The sequence below is a fragment of the Ostrea edulis genome, chromosome 1 (genome assembly GCF_947568905.1).
Source record: "Ostrea edulis chromosome 1, xbOstEdul1.1, whole genome shotgun sequence".
Taxonomy (NCBI): Eukaryota; Metazoa; Mollusca; class Bivalvia; order Ostreida; family Ostreidae; genus Ostrea; species Ostrea edulis.
Window position 1 is genome coordinate 47,160,758 of NC_079164.1, and position 23,278 is coordinate 47,184,035.

At 33.9% G+C, this 23,278-nt stretch overlaps 1 protein-coding gene across 3 annotated transcripts in view; it reads left to right on the forward strand.

Annotated features, from left to right (window-relative positions):
* The window catches only part of LOC125652350 (deoxynucleoside triphosphate triphosphohydrolase SAMHD1-like), a 69,073-nt gene extending 46,446 nt beyond the window's left edge, over positions 1–22,627 (forward strand). For all 3 annotated transcript variants that reach the window (XM_048881505.2, XM_048881499.2, XM_048881512.2), the window contains exons 8-17: positions 192–335; positions 1,799–1,846; positions 4,492–4,659; positions 8,897–8,988; positions 11,386–11,442; positions 13,455–13,656; positions 15,402–15,488; positions 16,319–16,423; positions 16,708–16,839; positions 17,322–22,627. In XM_048881505.2, coding sequence (XP_048737462.2) covers positions 192–335; positions 1,799–1,846; positions 4,492–4,659; positions 8,897–8,988; positions 11,386–11,442; positions 13,455–13,656; positions 15,402–15,488; positions 16,319–16,423; positions 16,708–16,839; positions 17,322–17,480 — 1,194 coding nt within the window. In that variant the 3' untranslated portion in view covers positions 17,481–22,627. The remainder of the gene's footprint in view (positions 1–191; positions 336–1,798; positions 1,847–4,491; positions 4,660–8,896; positions 8,989–11,385; positions 11,443–13,454; positions 13,657–15,401; positions 15,489–16,318; positions 16,424–16,707; positions 16,840–17,321) is intronic.
* The last annotated feature ends 651 nt before the right edge of the window (positions 22,628–23,278 follow it).

Genomic DNA, 23,278 nt, shown 5'->3' on the forward strand with positions numbered 1-23,278 from the left:
TGTGTATCATGAACCAAACTGTGAGACAACGCTATCAATTTAAATTTATATAATTTGTCCCACCCCTAATTCACTTGTAGATGAGATTGTTGTTATCATCTAAATTTGTCCTTTATATAGATGGAGATCAGATTTTGGCTTGAATGTATCAGATAGGATTGTTCATTTGGGCTCTGAATTGATCATTTCAGCATGAAGCTCTGTCTCTGTTGATGTTTGATCACTTGGTGGAGAGCAACAATTTGTGTCCTGAATTTGAGAAGTATGGCCTGAAGGAGGAGGACAGAATATTTATCAAGGAGCAGATTAAAAGACCTGAAAAACTGAAGTCAGGGGTAAAATTCAAAATCTTGTGACTTTTGTTTATACTTTGTAAAAGTTCATGTATACTAGATAGTGTTTAGACTTCACCGGAATTAAACAATTCCTGTGAGGCTTTTCTGATCCAAATTTTGTTGCCATTTTAATCTTTTCACATTTTCAAACTGTTATCCAAAACCACAAAAATTAATTTTAACCAAACTTAGTACAAAGTATCCTTGGATGAAGGGGGATTCAAGTTTGTTAGATGAAGACCAAACCCATTTTAAATGGAAAATGATTAAGAAATGATAAAAATAAATCATCTCTAAAACTGCTGAACCAGAAAAACCATAGCTTTTGTTACAGCTTTATGATACATTTTATGTAAGGAAAATTCAAGTTTGTTGACACCAGTGTTACATAGGAATATACATGTATATGAAAATATTTTGAAAATTCTTAAGAACCACAAAGATACTATTTTCAGTATCAAGATGAAATTTGTACACACCATGGCCTGAGACACATGGTGGGGCCACAAAATGAGTCCACCATTTCGCATAGGTATATACACAGGGTAATGCGCAAATGGAAATCATCTCAAGAACCTCAAGGATACAATATTTCAAATTACAAATCTCCTAATCTGATGTTGATCCAAGTAAATGTACACATCACGACACAGTCTTGCATGGGCTACAAGAGTGGTTATAGATGAATAGCAGTTTATGTGTGGGACTGTGAGATAGTACTGTATATGTGAGATATTGTTGTATGTGTGAGATAGTGTTGTATGTGTGGGGCTGTGAGATAGTGTTGTATGTGTGGGACTGTGAGATAGTGTTGTATGTGTGGGACTGTGAGATGGTACTTTATATGTGGGACTGTGAGATAGTACTGTATGTGTGGGACTGTGAGATGGTACTGGATGTATGGGACTGTGAAATAGTACTGTGTGAGACTGTGAGATAGTACTGTATATGTGGGTCTGTGAGATAGTATTGTATGTGTGGGACTGTGAGATAGTATTGTATGTGTGGGACTGTGAGATGAGTGCAATAGTGTTGTATGTATGGGACTGTGAGATAGTACTGTATATGTGGGACTGTGAGATAGTATTGTATGTGTGGGACTGTGAGATAGTATTGTATGTGTGGGACTGTGAGATAGTATTGTATGTGTGGGACTGTGAGATAGTATTGTATGTGTGGGACTGTTAGATAGTACTGTATATGTGGGACTGTGAGATAGTATTGTATGTGTGGGACTGTGAGATGAGTGCAATAGTGTTGTATGTATGGGACTATGAGATAGTACTGTATGTTTGGGACTGTGAGATGATATTGTATGTATGGGACTGTGAGATAGTATTGTATATGTGGGACTGTGAGATAGTGTTGCATTAACACATTACACCAGTAATATCTGTCAGCAGGGGTACTATACATTGATTATTTAGAAGTACATGTAGTTCGTAACACATTTTGTTTTTCAGAAATGGTCCTACCAGGGAAGAAGTAAGGAAAAGAGTTTTCTGTATGAGGTAATATACTGTAGTGTTTTGTTTATGAGGTAATATACTCTAGTGATTTATTTATGAGGTAATGGACTAGGTAGTGTTTACTGTATGAGGTAACAGACTCTATAGTGTTTTATTTATGAGGTAATAGACTATGTAATGTTTTCTGTATGAGGTAATAGACTGTACTGTAGTGTTTTCTGTATGAGGTAATAGACTGTAGTTAGTGTTTTCTGTATGAGGTAATAGACTAGTGTTTTCTTATGAGGTAATAGACTGTACTGTAGTGTTTTCTGTATGAGGTAATAGACTGTAGTGTTTTCTGTATGAGGTAATAGACTGTAGTGTTTTCTGTATGAGGTAATAGACTATGTAGTGATTTGTTTATGAGGTGACAGACAATGTAGTGTTTTCTGTATGAGGTAATAGACTGTAGTGTTTTCTGTATGAGGTAATAGACTGTAGTGTTTTCTGTATGAGGTAATAGACTATGTAGTGATTTGTTTATGAGGTGACAGACAATGTAGTGTTTTCTGTATGAGGTAACAGACTGTAGTGTTTTCTGTATGAGGTAATAAGACTGTAGTGTTTTCTGTATGAGGTAATAGACTGTAGTGTTTTCTGTATGAGGTAATAGACTATGTAGTGATTTGTTTATGAGGTGACAGACAATGTAGTGTTTTCTGTATGAGGTAATTGACTGTAGTGTTTTCTGTATGAGGTAATAGACTATGTAGTGTTTTCTGTATGAGGTAATAGACTATGTAGTGTTTTCTGTATGAGGTAATAGACTATGTAGTGTTTTCTGTATGAGGTAATAAGACTGTAGTGTTTTCTGTATGAGGTAATAAGACTGTAGTGTTTTCTGTATGAGGTAATAAGACTGTAGTGTTTTCTGTATGAGGTAATAGACTATGTAGTGTTTTCTGTATGAGGTAATAAGACTGTAGTGTTTTCTGTATGAGGTAATAGACTAGTGTTTTCTGTATGAGGTAATAGACTATGTAGTGTTTTCTGTATGAGGTAATAGACTGTAGTGTTTTCTGTATGAGGTAACAGACTAGTGTTTTCTGTATGAGGTAAAAGACTATGTAGTGTTTTCTGTATGAGGTTGGCTATTGTTATCCAAACTTGGTACAAAATATCCTTGGATAAAAGTACTTCCAAGTTTGCTCATTTCAGGATCTATGCCCCCTTGAAAGGGGAGATAATTTGCAATTTATTTAATTGGGTTGAGATAATTCGAAAATCTTTTCAAGAACCATTGGACCGGAAAAGACAAAACTTATTTGAAAGGTTCCTTAAAGAGTGCAGATTCATAATTATTCAAATAATGGGCCCCAGGGGTAGGTTGGACCACATTAGGGGATCAAAGTTTTAAATTGGGATATGCAGGGAAAATCTTTTAAAATCTTCATGTCAAGAACAGCAGGGCCTTTATAAATCATACTAATATGCAAGCATTCTAAGGTATTGCAGATTCAAGTTTGCTCAAATCATAGTGGTGAGGATAGAGTGGGGCCACAAAAAGGAAACAAAATTTTAATTTTAATTAAGATTTTTCTTAAGCTCAACTGAGCTTTTATGATTACTTTTTATCTGTTGTCTCTGTCCATCTATCCATCACTAAACTGTATACAATTTTGCTTCTTCTCCAGAACCACTGGGTCAATTTCATTGAGACTTGCCACTAAGCATCCTTGGGGTAAAGGGGATTTGAAATTGTAGAAGTGAAAGGTCATGCCCTTTTCAAAGGGGAGATAATTTTAAAAAATAGTGAAATTATGGTGACATATTTTAAAAATCTTCACAGAAACCACTGAGCTTGAAAAGATAAAACTTATGTGAAAGTTTCTTTAAAAAATGTAGATTCAGAATAGTTCAAATTATTGCCACATGACGATAACATGAAGCCGAATAGCAGATCAATTTTACATGGGGATATCTAGGAACAAATCTTTAAATTAAATCTTCTTCTCAAGTACGGGGCCTTAATAAGTCATATTCATATGCAAGTATCCTGAGGTAATGCATATTCAAGTTCAAATAATGACCATTGTGGATAGGGTGGGACCACCTTTATAAATTTTTCTCCAAGAGCAACATGGCCATTATTAGACACATTGATAGTGAAGCATCCTCAAGGGTGTTCAATTTGTAGAGCTCCTAAAGGTTAGATAAAGTCACAATAGGGATCAAAGTTTTACATCTGAATATATAACAAGAGGCTCATGGGCCACATTGCTCACTGGAATCACCTTGGCCCTGCTGTTGTTCAGCTGTTGTGATTTTTGAAACATTTTTTTTCAATCTTTATTATCATGAACAATTTTGACCCAATATTGCTTGATTGTATATTGTTTTACATCCCTCTCGAGAATATTTCATTCGTATGGAGACGTCACCACTGCCGGTGAAGGGCTGCAAAATTTGGGCCTATGCTCGGCGCTTATGGCCATTCAGCAGGGAGGGATCTATAAGTTGTATATTGATAAGTTACAGATATCTAACTGATGTTTGGTGCATAATTTAGTGAAAACAATATTCAGACAATGTGCTCTATTTTTTTCTGATATAAATGAAATGGAGGAATCAGATGGCATACATGTAGATGTCATAGGCTATCATTTCATTATGACATTGACTTATAGGTCTTTCTTTTTCTTTAGATTGTTTCCAACAACACAAATGGGATTGATGTAGATAAATGGGATTACTTTGCTCGGGACTGTCACATGTTGGGGATCAAAAACAACTTTGATCATGCTCGATATATGAAGTATGCTCGAGTTTTGAAGGTCGAAGACGACAAACTTCAAATATGTTCCAGAGACAAGGTTATTTTTTCATCTTCAATTTTTCTTGATTTAGGTAAAAAAAAAAAATTCAAATCAAAAGTTGTCCATCGTTCTTGTAATCATCATAAATTTCGACTTTTTTTTTTTTTTTTTTTTTTTTTTTTTTTATACACTTCTTCTCCAGAACCACTATAACAATATGTAGCATGGCACAAAGTATTCTAAGGCAAGAGAAATTTGAATTTTTAGTTTTATGGATCCATCAACTCTTATTTTAACCTGATTTGTATTAAAAAAAAAAATAAAGAAAAAATAAAAAAATCCAAAATTTCATGTTGCAGCAAAAAAGTTTGGTTTTACAATTATCATTTCAAATTCAAATTTGCAAAGTACTTGACAATGCAAGCACAATTATGGAATTACAAACATCTTTAAAAAGTCATGTTTCATGCGCTGATGTAGATGGGGATCAGAGAGTCCAGAACCACCTTTGCGCCCTGAAATTTAAATGTAAAGTACATGTTTAACCATCATGATTTATTTCTTTAAAAAAAGAGTTATTACATTTGTACACTGTTAAGTGATGGAAAATAATAAAATCACAAAATTATCATGAAATAATTTTGTACAAAGTGTTCTCAAGCAGATGGGATTTGTTTAATATCCTTCTTTCATATTAAAATTTACATAATTACAGGTGATTTATGTAACAATTTTATTTATACTCGATGTTTAACTGTAGGTTAGAGTTCAACATATTTATTATAGGATTAAACATTCTTTTTAAAGAATTTATCGATGTGTAAACTCCGGACATTTTACTCACAAACTGAATAAAAGTGTGAAGCACTTTTATGTTAAGTTTGTGAGTAAAATGTCCGGAGTTTAGTCACATCGATAAATTCTTCAAAAAGAATGTTTGATTCTTATGATTCCAATTCATTCACTTTATTAACAATTGCAAAAATTTTATTACTTTCCCCGCACTACGTTATTTGTTTTCAGGCGTGTATGAATACATCGCGTTTTCGGATTTGTTGATATATAAACTCTTGTTCAGCTTTAGTTTTGTCCAATCAAAACAATTGTAATAAATAACATTGGAATTATATTTACATCTTTCCCTTTACTGCCTACAACAAACGTCTGGGCAATGTAAACATGTGGCTGACAGACATTAAATGCTTCTGTTTTATCACAGTGTTATTGACTTTTGGACAATGTAAACCTGTGGCTGACAGACATTAAATGCTTCTGCTTTATCACAGTGTTATTGACTTTTGGTAGAATTTGGACTATCACTACTTTGTCCAGCATTAGAACCAAAAAGAAGTTTACAATCATTTACAGGAAATTCGAATATAGCGAATGGAGCGAAGTTAAACCAATTTTCAAGGCAAATTCTTTATATATTCTATATAAAAATTATTCATCTATAATGAACACGGATATAGCAAAATTTTCACATATAATCAAGTAAATTCCTGTTCCCCTTGAATTTAAAAGTGAACGTAAAAATTAACTTTCATAATGAAGATTTTTGGCTTATTTTGAAATTTATGACTCTTCGAATTTGTTTTCTTTTGTCAAAGGATTCGCACTTATTACAAATTTTCTGTTTGCATTATTTTAATAAGGGGTTGTTGACGCAAAACAATACTTTATAATAAACATATGTTTAGCAAATATATTGTCAGTATTGGTTACTACTCTTGTTAATTAAATTTGCTTGTTGATTGCATTTATTTCATCTTACATTCTTTATTTGTGCTTATTTAAAACATTGAATGCATATGGTCTGTGATAGCAGTGTGGTAGATTTGTTTTATTCTTGCCCTGGTGATCCCGGACAAGTCTCGGTGTGGTTGCTAGGTTTGTTTTATTCTCGCCCTGGCGATCCCGGATCAAGTCTCGGGTGAGACATTGTTTTTCCTTTTTCCTTTTCTTAAGAAATATCATTTTTATGAACCAATAATAAAAAATTAGAAAAAAAAATTAATGGAACACATACAAGTTTATAAGATTTTAAATTTGAAAAGTTGTCATTGAATAGATGCTGAATTTTCCTAAAGTGTTTATTGTATTATTTATTCAGTAAACAGAAAAAATGGACCTAGGATTTTCAAGTCATACATAGTTTCAATAATTCAAAACTAAGAAAAAAATCTTGCCAGGATGAAAGGGCTCTATTACATTTTTGTGTGTGAAATTTTCAGACACACCTAATGAAACATTCAGTTGAGCAGTTAAATACTTCAAGGTGTGAAAAACATACTCCATTAAAACAACCTGGTACAAGTACTAATGTTTAAAACACCTTGGCTTGCATGCAGTCCTTATTACTATAAAAACAAATAATCAAGGTGTAAATTGTATCATCTTTATTCTCTACCAGGGTCATCATATGGAAATATCAATGTCTGTTTAATGCCGACTTTCTAGCTCACCTGAGTCAATCATAAACTGTTGCTATCTGTCATCCATTGACCTATTGTTATTCATTATCCATTGACCTGTTGTTATCTGATGTCCATTGACCTGTTGTTATCCGTCATCCATTGACCTATTGTTATCCATCATCTATTGACCTATTGTTATCTGTCATCCATTGACCTGTTGTTATCCATCATCCATTGTCTTGTTGTTATCCATCATCCGTTCACTTATTGTTACCCATCATCCATTGACCTGTTATCCGTCATCGGTTGACCTGTTGTAATCTGTCATCCATTGACCTATTGTTATCCGTCGTCCATTGACCTGTTGTTATTTATTTGTTTATTTGAACCGAAGGCTCAAGTGAGCTTTTCTGATCGTTTGTTCATTGTCCGCTGATTGTCATTAGCGTCGTCGTAAACTTTTCACATTTTCATCTTTTTCTCTAGAACCACTGGGCCTATTTCAACCAAACTTGGCACAAAGCATCCTTGGTTGAAGGGGATTTAATTTCGTTCAAATGAAGGGCCATGCCCCCTTCAAAGGGGAGATGGTCACAAAAATGCAAAATTAGGGTGGGGTCATTTAAAAATCTTCTTCTCAAGAATCACTGGGCCAGAAGAGCTGAAATTCATATGAAAGCTTTCTGACGCAGTGCAGATTCAAGTTTGTTAAAATCATGGCCCCAGGGGGTAGGATGGAGCCACAATAAGTTTTATATACAAATGTATAGGGAACATCTTTTAAAATCTTCTCAAGACCCACTGGACCAGAAAAGTTTATATTTACTTGAAAGCTTCCTGACATGGCCCCGAGGGTAGGGTGGGGCCTCAATAGGGGGTCAAAGGTTTAGATGGGAATATGCAGGGAAAATCTCAAGTTTGTTAAAATCATGGCCCCCGGCAGTAGGATGGGGTCACAATAGGGGATTGAAGTTTTACATACAAATATATAGGGAAAATCTTTTAAAATCTTCTTTTCAAGAACCACTGGGCCAGAAAAGTTTATATTTATATGAGAGCTTCCTTATCTAATACAGATTCAAGTTTATTAAAAACCATTGTCCCCGGGGGTAGGTTGAGGCCACAATAGGGGATCAAAGTTTTACATACAAATATATAGGGAAAATCTTTTAAAATCTTCTCATGAATCACTGGGCCAGAAAAGTTTATATTTACATCTGATGTACATAAAGCTTCCTGACATAGTGTAGATTCAAATTTGTTAACATCACAGTCACTGGGAGTAGGGTGGGGCCACAATAGGGGATCAAAGTTTTACATACAAATACATAGTGAAAATCTTTAAAAATCTTCTCAAGAACCACTGGGCCAGAAAAGTTTACATTTCCATGAAAGTTTTCTGACAAAGTACAGATTCAAATTTGTAGAAATCATTGCCCCCACCCCACCCCACCCCACCCCACTCCAAGGGGTATTTTGGGGCCACAATAGGGATGAAAATTTTACATGCGAATATTTAGGGAAAATCTTGAAATATGCATGGACCAAGGTGACTCAGGTGAGCGATATGGCCCATTGGCCTCATGTTTAAATTTTAAATTCAATTTGAACTGCAATGATAAGTATGAAATGCCCTGATTTTGTGTAGAATCTTCATTCCACTACCATGTAGGCAGACGATATCCACGTTAGAGACTTGAGAATTTACACCTTCATATCAATCTCTGTTCCTGTGTGACTCGAGCGATTGTAGTGGCTCCAGGGCCTCTTGTCTACTGCTTGCTTCAGGATAATGATGAATGCTGCTGCATTGTTTTGTGATTAATATGTATACCGGTCAAAATGATATATTCAAGATATTTTCTATATTTATATAGGAGGTATTGAATTTGTATGACATGTTTCATACAAGAAAAACTTTACACAGTCGAGCATACCAACACAATGTGGGGAATATCATAGAGACAATGTAAGTGAATTCTACATGTATAATATAATAAATATCATTAGTCAAGTCTCCCAAACAAATTTTGGAGACTTGTTGTGTTTCCTCAGTTCTTCTTCCTTTTATTAAAGTTTTCACTGGGCCAATTTCAACCAAACTTGACCTAAAGCATCCATGGGTGAAGGGCTTTCAAATTTGTTCAAATGAAGGGTCATGCCCCCTTCAAAGGGGAGATAATCACAAAAATAAAAAAAAATAGGATGGGGTCATTTAAAAATCTTCTCAAAAACCACTGAACCAGAAGAGCTGAAATTTACATGAAAGCTTTCTGACATGCAGTGCAGATTTAAATTTGTTAAAATCATGACCCCCAGGGGTAGGATGGGGCCATAATAGGGAATCGAAGTTTTACATACAAATATATATAAAAAATCTTTAAAAATCTTCTCAAGAACCACTGAGCTAGGAAAGTACAAATTTTCATGAAAGCTTCCTGACATAGTGCAGATTCAGTTTATTTTGCAGAAAGTATGCTTAAATCAAGTTTCTTTTTTGAGAGGTATTCAATTTGTGTTTGTTTTGGAGACTTTCATAATGGCATCCGGTTGCATTTACTTCTTGTTGTCTTTATCCTATGTACAAATTTCCAGTCCACCCACATGCCCAAGATGTACTAAATCAAGAGCAGACATACAAATTGTACTCAGTATCAACCTGCTTGGACATGTTCATTTTTACCTAGAATCCTATTCAGGTTTGAGGAATCAATTCGAATCAGGTTCGAAGATATTATTTTTATTGTAGTCATTAAAGGGCTCCTAGCAATCCGTCAAATTTATTAGCATTTTAGAGTGATGGATGTGAAAGAAGTAAGTACGGTTTCTAAAGTCATTTGGCCCAAAATATGAATGATTTCACTTGGAGCTCAAACCCTGGCATTCAAATAAGGAATAGATTAGCAAACCCAAAATCCGCTCAATTTGATCAGCAAAATGATTTGTGTCATATGACGAGAGCTTGAAGCATAAAATTGCAAAAATGCCATTTTCAATTAAAATATCCACAAATTCAGGTGGTTTTCCTTTCAGGAAATATACAGCACATGCATCGAGCAAATTCATATTCAAGCATGTTTTTCATATAAAAATAATACACAATATATATCATTTTCATTTTGCTCGACAAATGCGTACATCTTTTCCTGAGCAATAATCTGTATCACATTTGACAGTTTTCAGGCTTATTTTGAGAAAAAAGGCGGGAAATGTCTTATTCATGATGTCATAATGCTATCCAATTAGGAATATCATTCTGATTTTGTTGACATAGTATACCTGGCATATATTTTACTTTCTTAAAACGCTGATAAGGTTATTTCCAGACACATTTTATTAAGAGAAAATTTTGGGGCCTTTTTATGTATACAATCGTACCTTGTTCTTTAGACCTTGGTCACACAAGTTGTTTGACTCACTAAATCATGCTCAGATGGAGGCAATGAGCCTTAGGACTATTCAACCTGGTCAGCTATGCATATGCATTATGGGCAAAAGTTTGTTATGACTTAAAATTAAATCACCATGCTCTCCTTTGGAATACTGCTATACATTCTCAAATCATATCTTAAGCACTGTGAGGCCTAGGACCTTTAGACTTGGTGAGTTAATGCATCTTGGGGGTGTGGGGGACAGGTGATGGAAGTCTGTAGTGACCCAAAAGTAGGTCACTGTGGCCTTACTTTGGAATTTCATGGCTGATACATAATATGATTGTGTTTGGATCGTATCTTGCACACTGTAAGGCCTAGCGCTATCAAACTCGGTCTATTGGTAGAGAACAGACAGGTACCGGGTATGTTAAAGTAATTATTGCAATGTACAATATAGTTGTATGTGATAGCATCACAGCATGCATGAATCATGTACCCTAGCTGTGCACTTTATTAAGGTAGCTCACTACACTAAAGCTTATGCTCTTTATGACACTATATGTCACAAGATGGCGATCTACATGTAAATGTTTTGTGAAGTATTTGTATCAATGGATTTATTTGTCCATCATCGTAGCTCAGTGGTTAAAGCATTGGGCTGGTGAACCGCAGATCTCGAGTTCAAATCCGCCAGAGTTTTGTTCATATTTGTTGAAATAATTTTTTGGAAAATCCTGTTTTTTATCCAAATTTGCATACTTTCTGCCTTTTTGGCATACTTATATACTTATTATGTATCATATCTTTTATGGTTAAATCAATTCGTACTGATTTAAGAACTATTTCAGGGTGTAGTGAGCCACCTTAATAATGTCATCAACTTTGTTGTAGTTAAAGTTTAACAAAAGGATTGCATGATCATTTTGAAGAAATATACACTGTATATTGTATGCAGGATATTTTTGAAATGGTGATTTATTTTTTCTCTTCAGGATAACAGAAGCATTGTTGAAGGCTGATGAAGTCTTTAGAATTCCTGGAAAAAATGGGTATCCTGTTTATGGTGATAGATAAATAGATATTTCTCACAATATTTCACACAAGATAGATAAATAGATATTTCTCACAAAATAAATAGATATTTCACACAAAATAGTCACTTTGCATGAGGCCATAATTAAAAAGGAGTTTGTTTGCCATCGCACGACCGACCCATTTTTAACCCCCCGACTGGAAAGTTTTTAATGACATAATTTCTGCCATGTTTTTTTTTTCACTTGATTTTCCGACTTCTGTTTTTCTTTCAAGTTCCTATCCGCGTTTGGTTCATCTTCACAAGTCAACGGTTATTGATTCGTTACCTCACACCATGCTTGCATCAGTCACCATTCAAAACATGGGTTTGGGACTGGGGATGACGCAATAAGCTAAAATTAAATCATCCAATGATGCAAGTTTGGAAAGAGCAAAAACAGAAAGTAAACAATTGTGTTCGTGGGGTACTTTTCTTAACATCAAGAACATTGTGTGTTGTTTTTATTTTGTAACGAGGTAACTAATCAATAGCTCTTGACTTGTGAAGATGCGTTTTGTTTTTAGCTTTGTTCTTTGCGGCGTTTGGTAAATCGCCGCAATTTTAAGCGCTCAAATGATCGATTCGGCACATGGCATACTGGTAGAATTGGTAGAATTTTATCTATCCGACGAGGCATTATTCGATGATTATGGACACAAACAACAACTGTGTCCGATGAAAATGTAAAAGGGTACCCCGAATATTCGGAAATGCCCGCAATTTACCGAAATGCCCCCAGGAATTAGTTTTCGAAATATCACCTAAAAGTATCGAAATTCCCCTCTAATTATATACATTAATGCATATTAAGCTTATATATCTTAGTCTTTTATGATAAAAGTTTTTAAATTTGTGATTGTAAATTTAGGAAATTCAATTGTGTTCATTTCTCGCATTCACGATGTTTCAAAGAAAGATAACTCTAGCAAAATTTATACATAACATTTTTATTTTCCAATCAAGGGCCCTCAAGGGGCAGCATGAGATTTTTTCCCCTATACAATATTTGTTTGAATTGAAAAATATATATGAATGTTGATTTAATTCAACTTAAGCAATGTATACATATATATAATGATTAGGAAATAATGGTTGAACACATTCTTCTAAATGAAAGAAAAATAACATGAGTTACCTTCCTTAGGTTAACACAAATTCTAACAAAACAAGACCCTTTTTTTATTAACAATTTTTGTTATTTTTTCTTCAGAGACGATATTTTACACATTGAATCAATCCCTAATCTTTCAATTTAACTTTAAAAAATTGATTCAAAGGGGACTTTTGTTAGTTCTAATGGGCATTTCGGTAATTTGAGGTACCGCGGAGCACGGATTTAATGTATCAGAAATCGTTTGACCAACATCATTGAACATGAAATTGTGTTGAGTTTATACGAATAATGTTTTAGTTCAACAGCAATGCTACCAAGTTTCAGTTGCATAATACATGCATGTTACATTGGCCATTGAAAGTAAAATCATGGCAACCAAGACTAGACAATTTGAAAAAAACAATGGACATATTCAAGACATGGAAAAACAGACACCCACAAAACAAGTAACATATCAGAATAACAAAATGATATATGAGCCATACACAGACTACTCCTGTCCATGAAGTTAAAACTTCACTTTTTAGAGAGGTTTCTGACAGTTCTGCAAGTAATTCACTGTTATAGGGTTAATTCATCAAAAGAACACAAAATATAAAAACAGAGTTTTGATATTCAATATATTTTCAGCAAAAAAAAAAAAAAATCCCTACCGACCGACCCAATATTTTTTATGACCCTCGGGCTATGGCAAACCAACATTTTTTTAAATGTGGCCTGAAGTTCTACAAACTGAAAATAGGCATCCAATCTTAGATTGAAAGAAGATTTCAATTACACATTACATCAAACACAAATTCATAAATATATTAAATCCAAGAGACAAAAATGTGATAAACTGAAGTGTTCATTTGAGGTTGGTATCAATTTAGGGAGTTGCTGAAGATCTCGCAGACTGTGGATGACATGGAGGCGTATCAGAAACTGACGGATGACATCTTCCAGCAGATTCTGTGGTCGACAGATCCCAATCTAGAGGAGTCCCGGAAAATCCTAATGAATATTCAGAGGAGAGAGCTGTACAAATGTTTAGGAGAGACCCACCCACCTCAAGGGAAAACTATCAATAATAAGGTAATCTCAGAACTTTTGGAGCTACATGTAGCAGGAACCCATTCAGTGTAATCCCAAAGTCTAGGAACTGGCAGGGACCCTATGAAGGTAATCCCAAAGTATGGGAACTAGCAGGGACCCTATGAAGGTAATTCCAAAGTATGGGAATTAGCAAGAATCCTATGAAGGTAATACCAGAAGTCTGGGAACTAGCAGGAACCTTATGAAGGTACATATTACCAGAAGTCTGGGAATGGGCAGAAATGCATTCAAGACAATCCTAGAAATCCGGGAACCAGCAGGAACCCATTCAAAAATGATGCATGTAGTTATAGGTTAATTGTGTAGCAAAGGTCAATATAAGATCACCTGTTGCCTTCTTTTGATTAAGAAATATGATTTTTGTTGGGGTTTTTTTTTTGCTTGTGTTTTGTTCATTTTTTGTTTTCACAGTGGGTTTTTTTTTATCATCAAAATATTTGGAAAAAAATAGAAATTTTTGCCAAAAGAAATTTCAATGTCTAATATAGTCTGCATTAATTTCATCATCTCAGTTTTGAAGTTTGATGTGTAAAGAGACACAAATAAAAATATACAAATGTTGTTGATAATTTAAATTAGTAGTGGTGATATGATGTGCATCTTTAATTTTGAAAACCATTTAATCGGAAAATTAACATAATATTTATTATGAACACATATGGAGAATTCAGTGAAATGATTATACCCCACACAACGAAGTTGCGAAGGGTATAATGTTTTTGACCCGTCCGTCAGTTCCATATTTCTGTCAGCGCAATTAAGTCCTCTGAGACCGCTCAACAGAATTCCATGAAATTTTGTAGTTAATAAGGACACACTGTGTAGATGTGCATATTCCCAAGAAATTTTTATTCAATAATTTTTCCAGGAGTTATGCCCCTTTTGAACTTTGAATTTCGAGCCCACCTATCCTGTTCTTGTCAGCGCAACTCCTCTGAGACCGCTCAACAGAATCTCGTGAAACTCTTTAGTTAATAAGGACACACAGTGTAGATGTGTATATTCCCAGGAAATTCTCATTCAATAATTTTTCTGGGAGTTATGCCCCTTTTGAACTTATAATTTCGAGCCCGTCTGTCCTGTTCTTGTCAGCGCAACTTCTCTGAGACCGCTCAACAGAATTTCATGAAACTTTGTAGTTAATGAGGATACGCTGTGTAGACGTGCATATTCCCAGAAAATTCTGATTAAATACTTTTTCCCCTATTGAACTTAGAATTTCGAGCTTGTCTGTCCTGTTCTTGCAGTAATGCATAGCATTACCATTCATTATATGAGGCATTGTCAAGCAATGTTGGAGCGTGGAGTATGTGAACTTGCTCACTTCTGCTTTCTTTTTCATTAATGTAACATCATAACCAGAATACTATGACTAAAACGTATAAAATATTCAACAAATTTATTTATTTACAACATTCATTTCATATTGGAATCATTCAAATTTACTGACTGAAAACTTCTATTATTTTCAAGGGTATATTTTCATAACCATCACAATTTTTGCTTTGGTGTTGTAACATCTTTTGGGGGTAGGGAAATAAAAATTGTGAATTTTGTGAATTAACATCTGATTGTAATTCAATAAACAGAGGTGCTTCTAATTTGTAAACCAAAAATATTTGACATGAATAAAAGCAATTTCCCAGCAAATGAATACTTGGGCAGGTGCAAGTTTATTTAAAATATGCTACCAAACTTTGTTGTGATTGTTTGTTTTATTTCAGAAACAAGAAGACCAAATAAAAGATGAACTAATGAACATTTTGAAAGAGAAAAAGAGTGATATCAAAAGAGAAGAAATAATACTTTATGTAAGACGAATTTAGGATAAGATAATGTCCATTTGTACAATACATTCTCCCTAATCCACAAAGATTTTGCTTGCAGTTTTTAAAACAACTTTACCGTATTAGTAGCAATGTTGAATTTCATCACCATTTGTGCCCATTTCATTCATACCTAAGTTGTATTACTGATTTTTGAGAAGAACATAAGAAATTTGTTGCTTTGAGATGTGTCAGTTCTCAGATCTTGGTACAATACAAAGGAAACATGGCTATTTATAAAAATCTATTCAAGTTCATTTTCAGGGACACAATTACAGTGTACCTTTACAAAGATAAACAGACAAGTTAATTTATTGTCTAGGTCATTTTTAAAATGGATTAATTTAAAATGTTTAGATTATTTAGATTAAGTCACATAGCATATATATATTTTTATATGAATTTTCTATGTACATGTATTTAGGAGCAAAAAGGTCAAAATTTATTTGAATTGAAATTAATTTTCCCCCCCGAGATCATTCAGTCATGAATTTGCTAGCTCCCAGCTTCTTCACTAATTACTGTTATGATTCATATGTGTTGGCAAAAATAAGGGTAAGATAAACAAAGATTGAAATGTTAGTGCAAAAAGGTTTACTGTAACACCCCTGGAGTCCTCAAGCATCACCCTGATCCCCAGTGTGTTTGTTATTTTGTATTTTGCTTTGCATGTAAGAAGTATGCTTAATATTTTTTGAAAATCTTTGATACGCCTATACAGAGGAGCTCAATGCCGATAAAATTTTATTATATTGTGATATTACATAAGTCCCTGTTCAGTCCGAGTGTAACCAGGTACCGGTACATAATTACAGGTGGTTTACTTGGACTATGGAATGAAAGACCAGAATCCGATTGATCATGTTCGCTTTTACAACAAGAGGGATCCTACAAAAGCAAAGAAACTCAGAAAGGATGAGGTCAGTGGCTGTAGCTGTCTACAAACTGTACATGTACATCTGCACCAAAATTTTTTCTCAAGCAGAAATTTTTGTATAAACTCATTTTCATAGGACTCTTAACTTTGTTGATATGTGTTAATTCAAGTCTTCCATAGGAGAGAGTGAGCGACCTACCAACCATAAAATCAAGAATCACAATTATTTGAGAAAGGGGGGGGGGGGTCCTCAAATTGAGGGAATTGTAGTTGATTTTACAGTATAGATAGTGGCGTACATATATTTTAACGTCTACTCATTGTCAGGTATCGGATTTGCTCCCTGAGAAGTTTGCAGAACAGCTGATCAGGTTCTATTGCAAAAGACGAGATGATCAGAGTATTCATCAAGCCATGGAGGCATTTAAAGAGTGGAGTCGTCAAAACCAGTGTTCTGTGGTAAGAATTAACATATCTATATCAAGTGGAAAAGTGTTGAGATTGTTTAGCTATACACCCCCACCCACCCCCAACATTTATCATAAGCATCTATTATGTTTTCTGTATAAAAGTTTATACATGCACTAAATATTTTCTAGATACAATTTTGTAATTTATACTGCTTCTGAAGAATCTTGGGCCATATTTTACAACTGAACTTTTGACTATATTAACGATCTAAATCTTCTTTTACAATTTATTTTATTCTTTACGTTGTTTGAATTGTGATTTTATTGTTTGTAAGAAAAATTAAGTATAGTCTCCTAAAGTTACATTTATGAGTTATAGAACTATGTAACGTTTTAAATCTTAGTCTGAAATTTTTTTCTAAAACAGGGCTTGTGAATTAGATAAAGTTTTGAGTTGCACGATACTGCTTTTATAAATCATATCTTGAAATGTCAGTGAAGAAAAATGATGGGATGGTACATGAATTTTAGGGAGAGAATAGCCTGATGCCAGATATGACCCCGGTTAGATCTGATGACTCATCACACGTTGCTGCAGGCAACGTAACTCCCACTTCTATTAGGACAGTGGCCAATCAGAACACACCAGAGTCAGCCGGTAAATTCAAGGCTCGCCTCGCGTTCGACTGAGGTTAATGTCGTCTCACCCTCTCGTGTTAAGACTAATGCCGGACCACCAGATATCACCTGTTTTAACGTCAAGATCTAATTCAGTCTAAAAATGTTGTGTTTTACACGTTCTGTTTTAAAATGCTTATTTTACTGAATTAATCTCATATACCTATGATTATGAAGAACCTTGTATCTGTCTGTCCTTCCGTTTGTAAACTCTCAACCTTGCATGATCCAAGAGCAAGGAACATCTAAACTCAGTAATTTACAATTAAAACTACAATGAATTTATTACAGGGTAATACATGTAGTTTGCTTTACCTGATTACCACTATGGTTTGCTTTACTTGATTACCACTATGGTTTGCTTTACCTGATTACCACTATGGTATGCTTTACCTGATTACCACTATGGTATGCTTTACCTGATTACCACTATGGTTTGCTTTACCTGATTACCACTATGGTATGCTTTACCTGATTACCACTGTGGTATGCAATTCAGCTTGTTGGTTGGATTTATTCATTTAGGATCCTAAAGTCATGGTGCAATACACTATTCAAGGTATGTGTCACATACCATAGTGATACTCTTCATTAGATGTAAGAATAAATTAACTGACACCAGTAACAAATAATTTAATGCAATCCATTAGTGTCCAAGAATTTCTGTTGTTATGTATAGATTTAAAGTTATACAAAGTAGAATTGTAAGAAACACATTGCTGAGGGATGTCCAGAATGAACTGTTATAGTGCTCACCTTTGGATTGTATCGGTCTACCATCTTTATATGGGAGCACTGATGATTTATATCCCAGCTGATATCATGTTGTTTACTGTAGATCCCTGATTTTACACGAGTACAAAATGACTCATAGACGTCAAATTGCAAGAACATGAATTTGCAAGTGGTCTGTTGATCCTAACTTTTTACGTGTATTTTAGCAATACAATAATAAGAGCAGGTAATTTTATTTTGTGAGTGATGCTTCTTGCGAAATTACGCAATGATAAATTCCTCACGTATATTTAGGAATCTATATTAATTTTTCAGCTGCAAGTTAAATGTTGTGGTTATCTTTTATGTAAGAAGGTATTTTTACTCATAGTTGTGATACTGGATCGACTTTGTAGATGATCACTTGTTTTTAAAGCCAATTTTGTCTTGTTCCAACTACATGTTAAACTTTTCAGCAGCTGGGAAGTTTGCCTATTTTTAATGTTAATGAAATCCGGTGTTTACAGTGGCTGGGAATTTTGCCCTTTCTTTTTTCTTGGTATTTATGAAATCCAGTGCACTTCACACACACAAAAAAAAAGGAAATCCATTTTTATCACATTTTTATGGGAAGATCCAATTTTATTTTCCAGTATTGTTTTGGTCATTGGTAAACATATCTACATGCATATATGTTATATCTACATCTACAAGTACCTACCCTCTCAACTTCAGTTTTATTAATTTTGTAATTTTATTCCATACTGAGTGGAAGGGTTACAGACATTTTTTTTATCATTATTTTATTCCAAATGCATGGACTGTTCATCTTTATGACAACAGCAGAAATGCAGTTTAATTATTTTACCCAGTGATTGATGGAATTGATTGTGATTAAGCATATTGTACCAATGCATTCCAGTGCTATACTAACAAACCAATGAGGGAGGCCTTTAAAAGGACTGGTTCACGGTTTTTGATGAAGAAATTTTTTTTTCAGTTTCAATATGAAACTTTGAAAATATAACTCCTTTAAAGTTGTTTATGCTTACAAACTAATGAAATGTTACTTTTGTAATTTAAAGCATCCTAATTTTAACTTTTAAATGGCACATTTTACCTAAAGAATACTTGAAATTTGATATACTTCATAAACTTAGATCGATAACCATACATTTTCAAAACTTTGTAAACAAAATATTCCTCAATATTTGTTTACATGTAACAAAGAAAATCTCTCTATATTAATGAGCTTGTCATAATGTATATAACCTTAATTTTTATGCAACCTTTTAAATGCACCAGACAGTAGTAGATTTTGATCATTTAAAATGAAAAACAAACTTTGGGAGGTGGGGGGGGGGGTTGTGAATCAGTCCCTTTAATTAAATCAGACATTGTAGTTACTATTCACAGTCATTATTACAGACAAAAATTTAGAAACTGAACTGATATTCATCATTTATATTTCGTCCATATGTATCAACAAATACTCCAATGCGTCAGAGGTACAATGGTAAACTCTTTGGCCTCCACCATTATCAAGAAGCAGGGCAGTAGGGCTGGTCAGCGAACTTCATTTTGTTGTTTTATGCACTATCCATATCCTTTGTAATGAGGGTTTTATACAATCAGTCTGGTCATTGTTTGGGTATTAGTCACATATACATACATTAATGATTTAGATCCGCGAGGATGTTAGATATATTATTTTATTTTCTCCATCCACAATTGGTAGATTGTCTCTTTATAAGTGCCAACCTTTTCTTTCATTTATTGTGTGTATTCCAGCTTTTATTTATTTGTATTCTTTGTTTATTCTATTTTACAAGTGTAGTGATCTTCTACTTAATATACTGTAGTAATATATAGAGTAGACAATTTAAGTCATTCACATTATTGATGTAGACATGTGGTTACATACTGACAAATGCCTCCATTCAGAATGCTTTATTTATGTCAGGGTCAGGACACAGACCTTCACTTTCCAGTACCGGTGTTTTGTCAGTGATACTCAGCCTATCCTGTTACATTGTATCTATTTCTCAATGAAAGAACTCGCCCGTAAATATGACATAAAAACATATGCATTGTATACTTATAAAACAAGACAGGTTGAATGATATAAGAAATAAAACATTTAGGTTGTACATGCCACTTTTTATTATTACATTAAAACACACCATAAATGTGGAAATTAAAATGAATGATACCAACCACAATAAATTGGTTATCCTTGATAGCATAAATCTCTCTTTACTTTCTCCCAAAGTCCTCGTAACCACTGATTATACAATTCAATATGTATACAATTGAAATGTGCTATATATCAAGCATCAGCTTATTATCTTAAAGTGTGTCTAGATTTTAATGATATCATCATCTCATATCATGTATATGTATTATGTTTATACTGTTACATATATACATAGATTGCTGCAATTACAAGATTTCCAGTAAATCATATTATATGCCAAATAAATTTAGGTTGTCTGTATTACGAGGGTGTGAAGAAGAATGGAGAAAATTCTGCTTAATCAGCTTTATAGAGTTGCCACCCTGGGAAAACAATTTTTTGGTTGGTGTTGGCAATTTTAAACTGATTATGCAGGATTTTCCATATGCTTTCATCTTCATATACAACATAATACAAACTAACATAGACATTTGTTCTTTAATGATAAACTGTGGATTTGGGACCACTGTACACCTGTTAGTGTTGTAGGCCATTAAGTTAGATTTCCTGTGAAATTCATTTATTGTTATATGATACATGTCAGATTTGTATTATGATACATGTCAGATTTGTATTGTGATACATGTCAGATTTGTATTGTGATACATGTCAGATTTGTATTATGTACATGTCAGATTTGTATTATGTACATGTCAGATTTGTATTATAAGATACATGCCAAATTTGTATTATAAGATACATGCCAAATTTGTGTTATGATGTTTCAGATTTTTGTTATAATTCCATACACTTGTCATATTTGTGTTACATACATTACAAAACGTGTCAAATTTGTGTACAATACAATGGGATTTAGAATTGTGTTTAAATACATGTCAGACAAGTTTGCCAGTCTATATTTTGGTGCTTAATAGGAGCTAATGAAATGAAAATGTATATTATTAGTGTTCATAGTGTTCAATAATGCAATTAATACACATAGTTGTATGTCATATTTTATCTATTTCTTTTTAAGTCACCTGAGTCACTCACGTGAACTATTGCTATCGGTCTGTGGCCATCGTTGTGCATTGTCTATTAACAAGTGAACATTTTTAACTTCTCAAATTCTTTTCAAATTTGGTTTATGAAGCATTTTTGGGACAGGGGGCATAAATTGTAAATTTCAGGACTCCTGTGCCATCAGTATATTAGAGGCAGGACAAATATCCAAAAATTTACCAATTTTCAAAAATCTTCTTTACAACCATACATTGGCAAGAAAAACTAAATTCATAGCCATGTAGAGCAGGAAGGCCTCTACCAAAATTGTAAATTTCATGATTGCCAGGGTAAGTTAAGGGTTTTGACTCAAAGGTGGGACCAAATTTGGTATATAATGTTAATGTATAAAACATTTAGAAATAACATCTTCATCTTTTGAAATAACATCTTTATTGCTATTGATACTAAATTGAAATGAAATAAAATTAAAATCCGATATTTAGAAGGACCAGGTCTAGGTAGTCTTAGTTTAACAAAATTGTAAATGTCATATCTCATGGGTATGAATTTTTGTTCCAGGGTGGAACCAAATCAACATGGTTATTATTGTCTTTGTCATTTGAAAGACTTCTTTAATTTTGCTGATACTGTATAAAAACTAAATGCATTAATTTAGGAAAAGCAGATAGGGGTGTACCAAATTGTGAATTTTGCAACCTGACTCTAGGGCAGGTCCAAAATAGTCATATAGTGTTAATATAACATATATTAAAATACTATGTAAAGTCCTTCATCAGTATGGGCACTTGGGGGCATTTATATTTTAAGAGCAAATCTTGTTTTATACTGCTGGAGAATATTAGAATTTAGATTACATATGCAGAACAGGAAAATTATTATAGATTTCGTAGCCTGCGGGGTAAGTGATACTTTTAACTCGGGTGACTGATAAGGCCTGTGGGCCTCTTGTTTATTTTTACACTGTGTCGTGTTTTCCCTTGTCATTCTAATCTCAGTGTATTTAATGTCTGAACATTATTCTTTTTAATGAATTGTCATAAAATTTATATAGTGCACTAAATTGGTGATAGTTATGGTTATAATTATAAATTATCAATGAGTTTATGTCCATTTTCCTCTGCTCCCTTTGTTGAATATGTTGCATGTAATCTCTTGTGACACTATCCCATTTATCTACATACATGTATGATTTCATTGCATGCTGACATATATAATCTCAGTAGTTAATAAATGATTAGATAATGTTGGTGTATTGTTTTAGGTCTCATTTGAGCTTTTTAGCTCACCTGAGCTGAAAGCTCAAGTGAGCTTTTCTGATCACCTGTTGTCCGTCATCTGTCAGTAAACTTTTTCCATTTTCGACTTCTTCTCCAGAACTACTGTGCCAATTTCAACCAAACTTGGCACAAAGCATTTTTTGGTGAAGAGCTTTCAAGCTTGTTCAAATGAAGGGCGGTACCCCCTTCAAAGGAGAGATAATCACAAAAATGCAAAAATAGGTGGGGTCATTTAAAAGTCTTCTCAAGAACCACTGGGCCAGAAAAGCTGAAATTTACATGAAATCTTCCTGACATGGTGCAAATTCAAGTTTGTTAAAATCATGACCCCAGGGGTAGGATGGGACCACAATAGGGGATCAAAGTTTAACATGCAAAATATATAGGGAAAATCTTTTGAAAAATTTCTTCTCAAGAACCACTGGGCCAGAAATGTGAGCTAGACTGGATTGAATCAACCTCTCCACGACTTGATAGTGTTACTCAACCACCTCTTCAACCTCTACTGCCATTTTCACACTAGAAGCATTTTGATTTGTTAAAAGATAGGGTTACATCTCATTAGTGGCGATACAACAGGGAGAAGTCATTATAATCACCAGGGGGAAAATATGTTT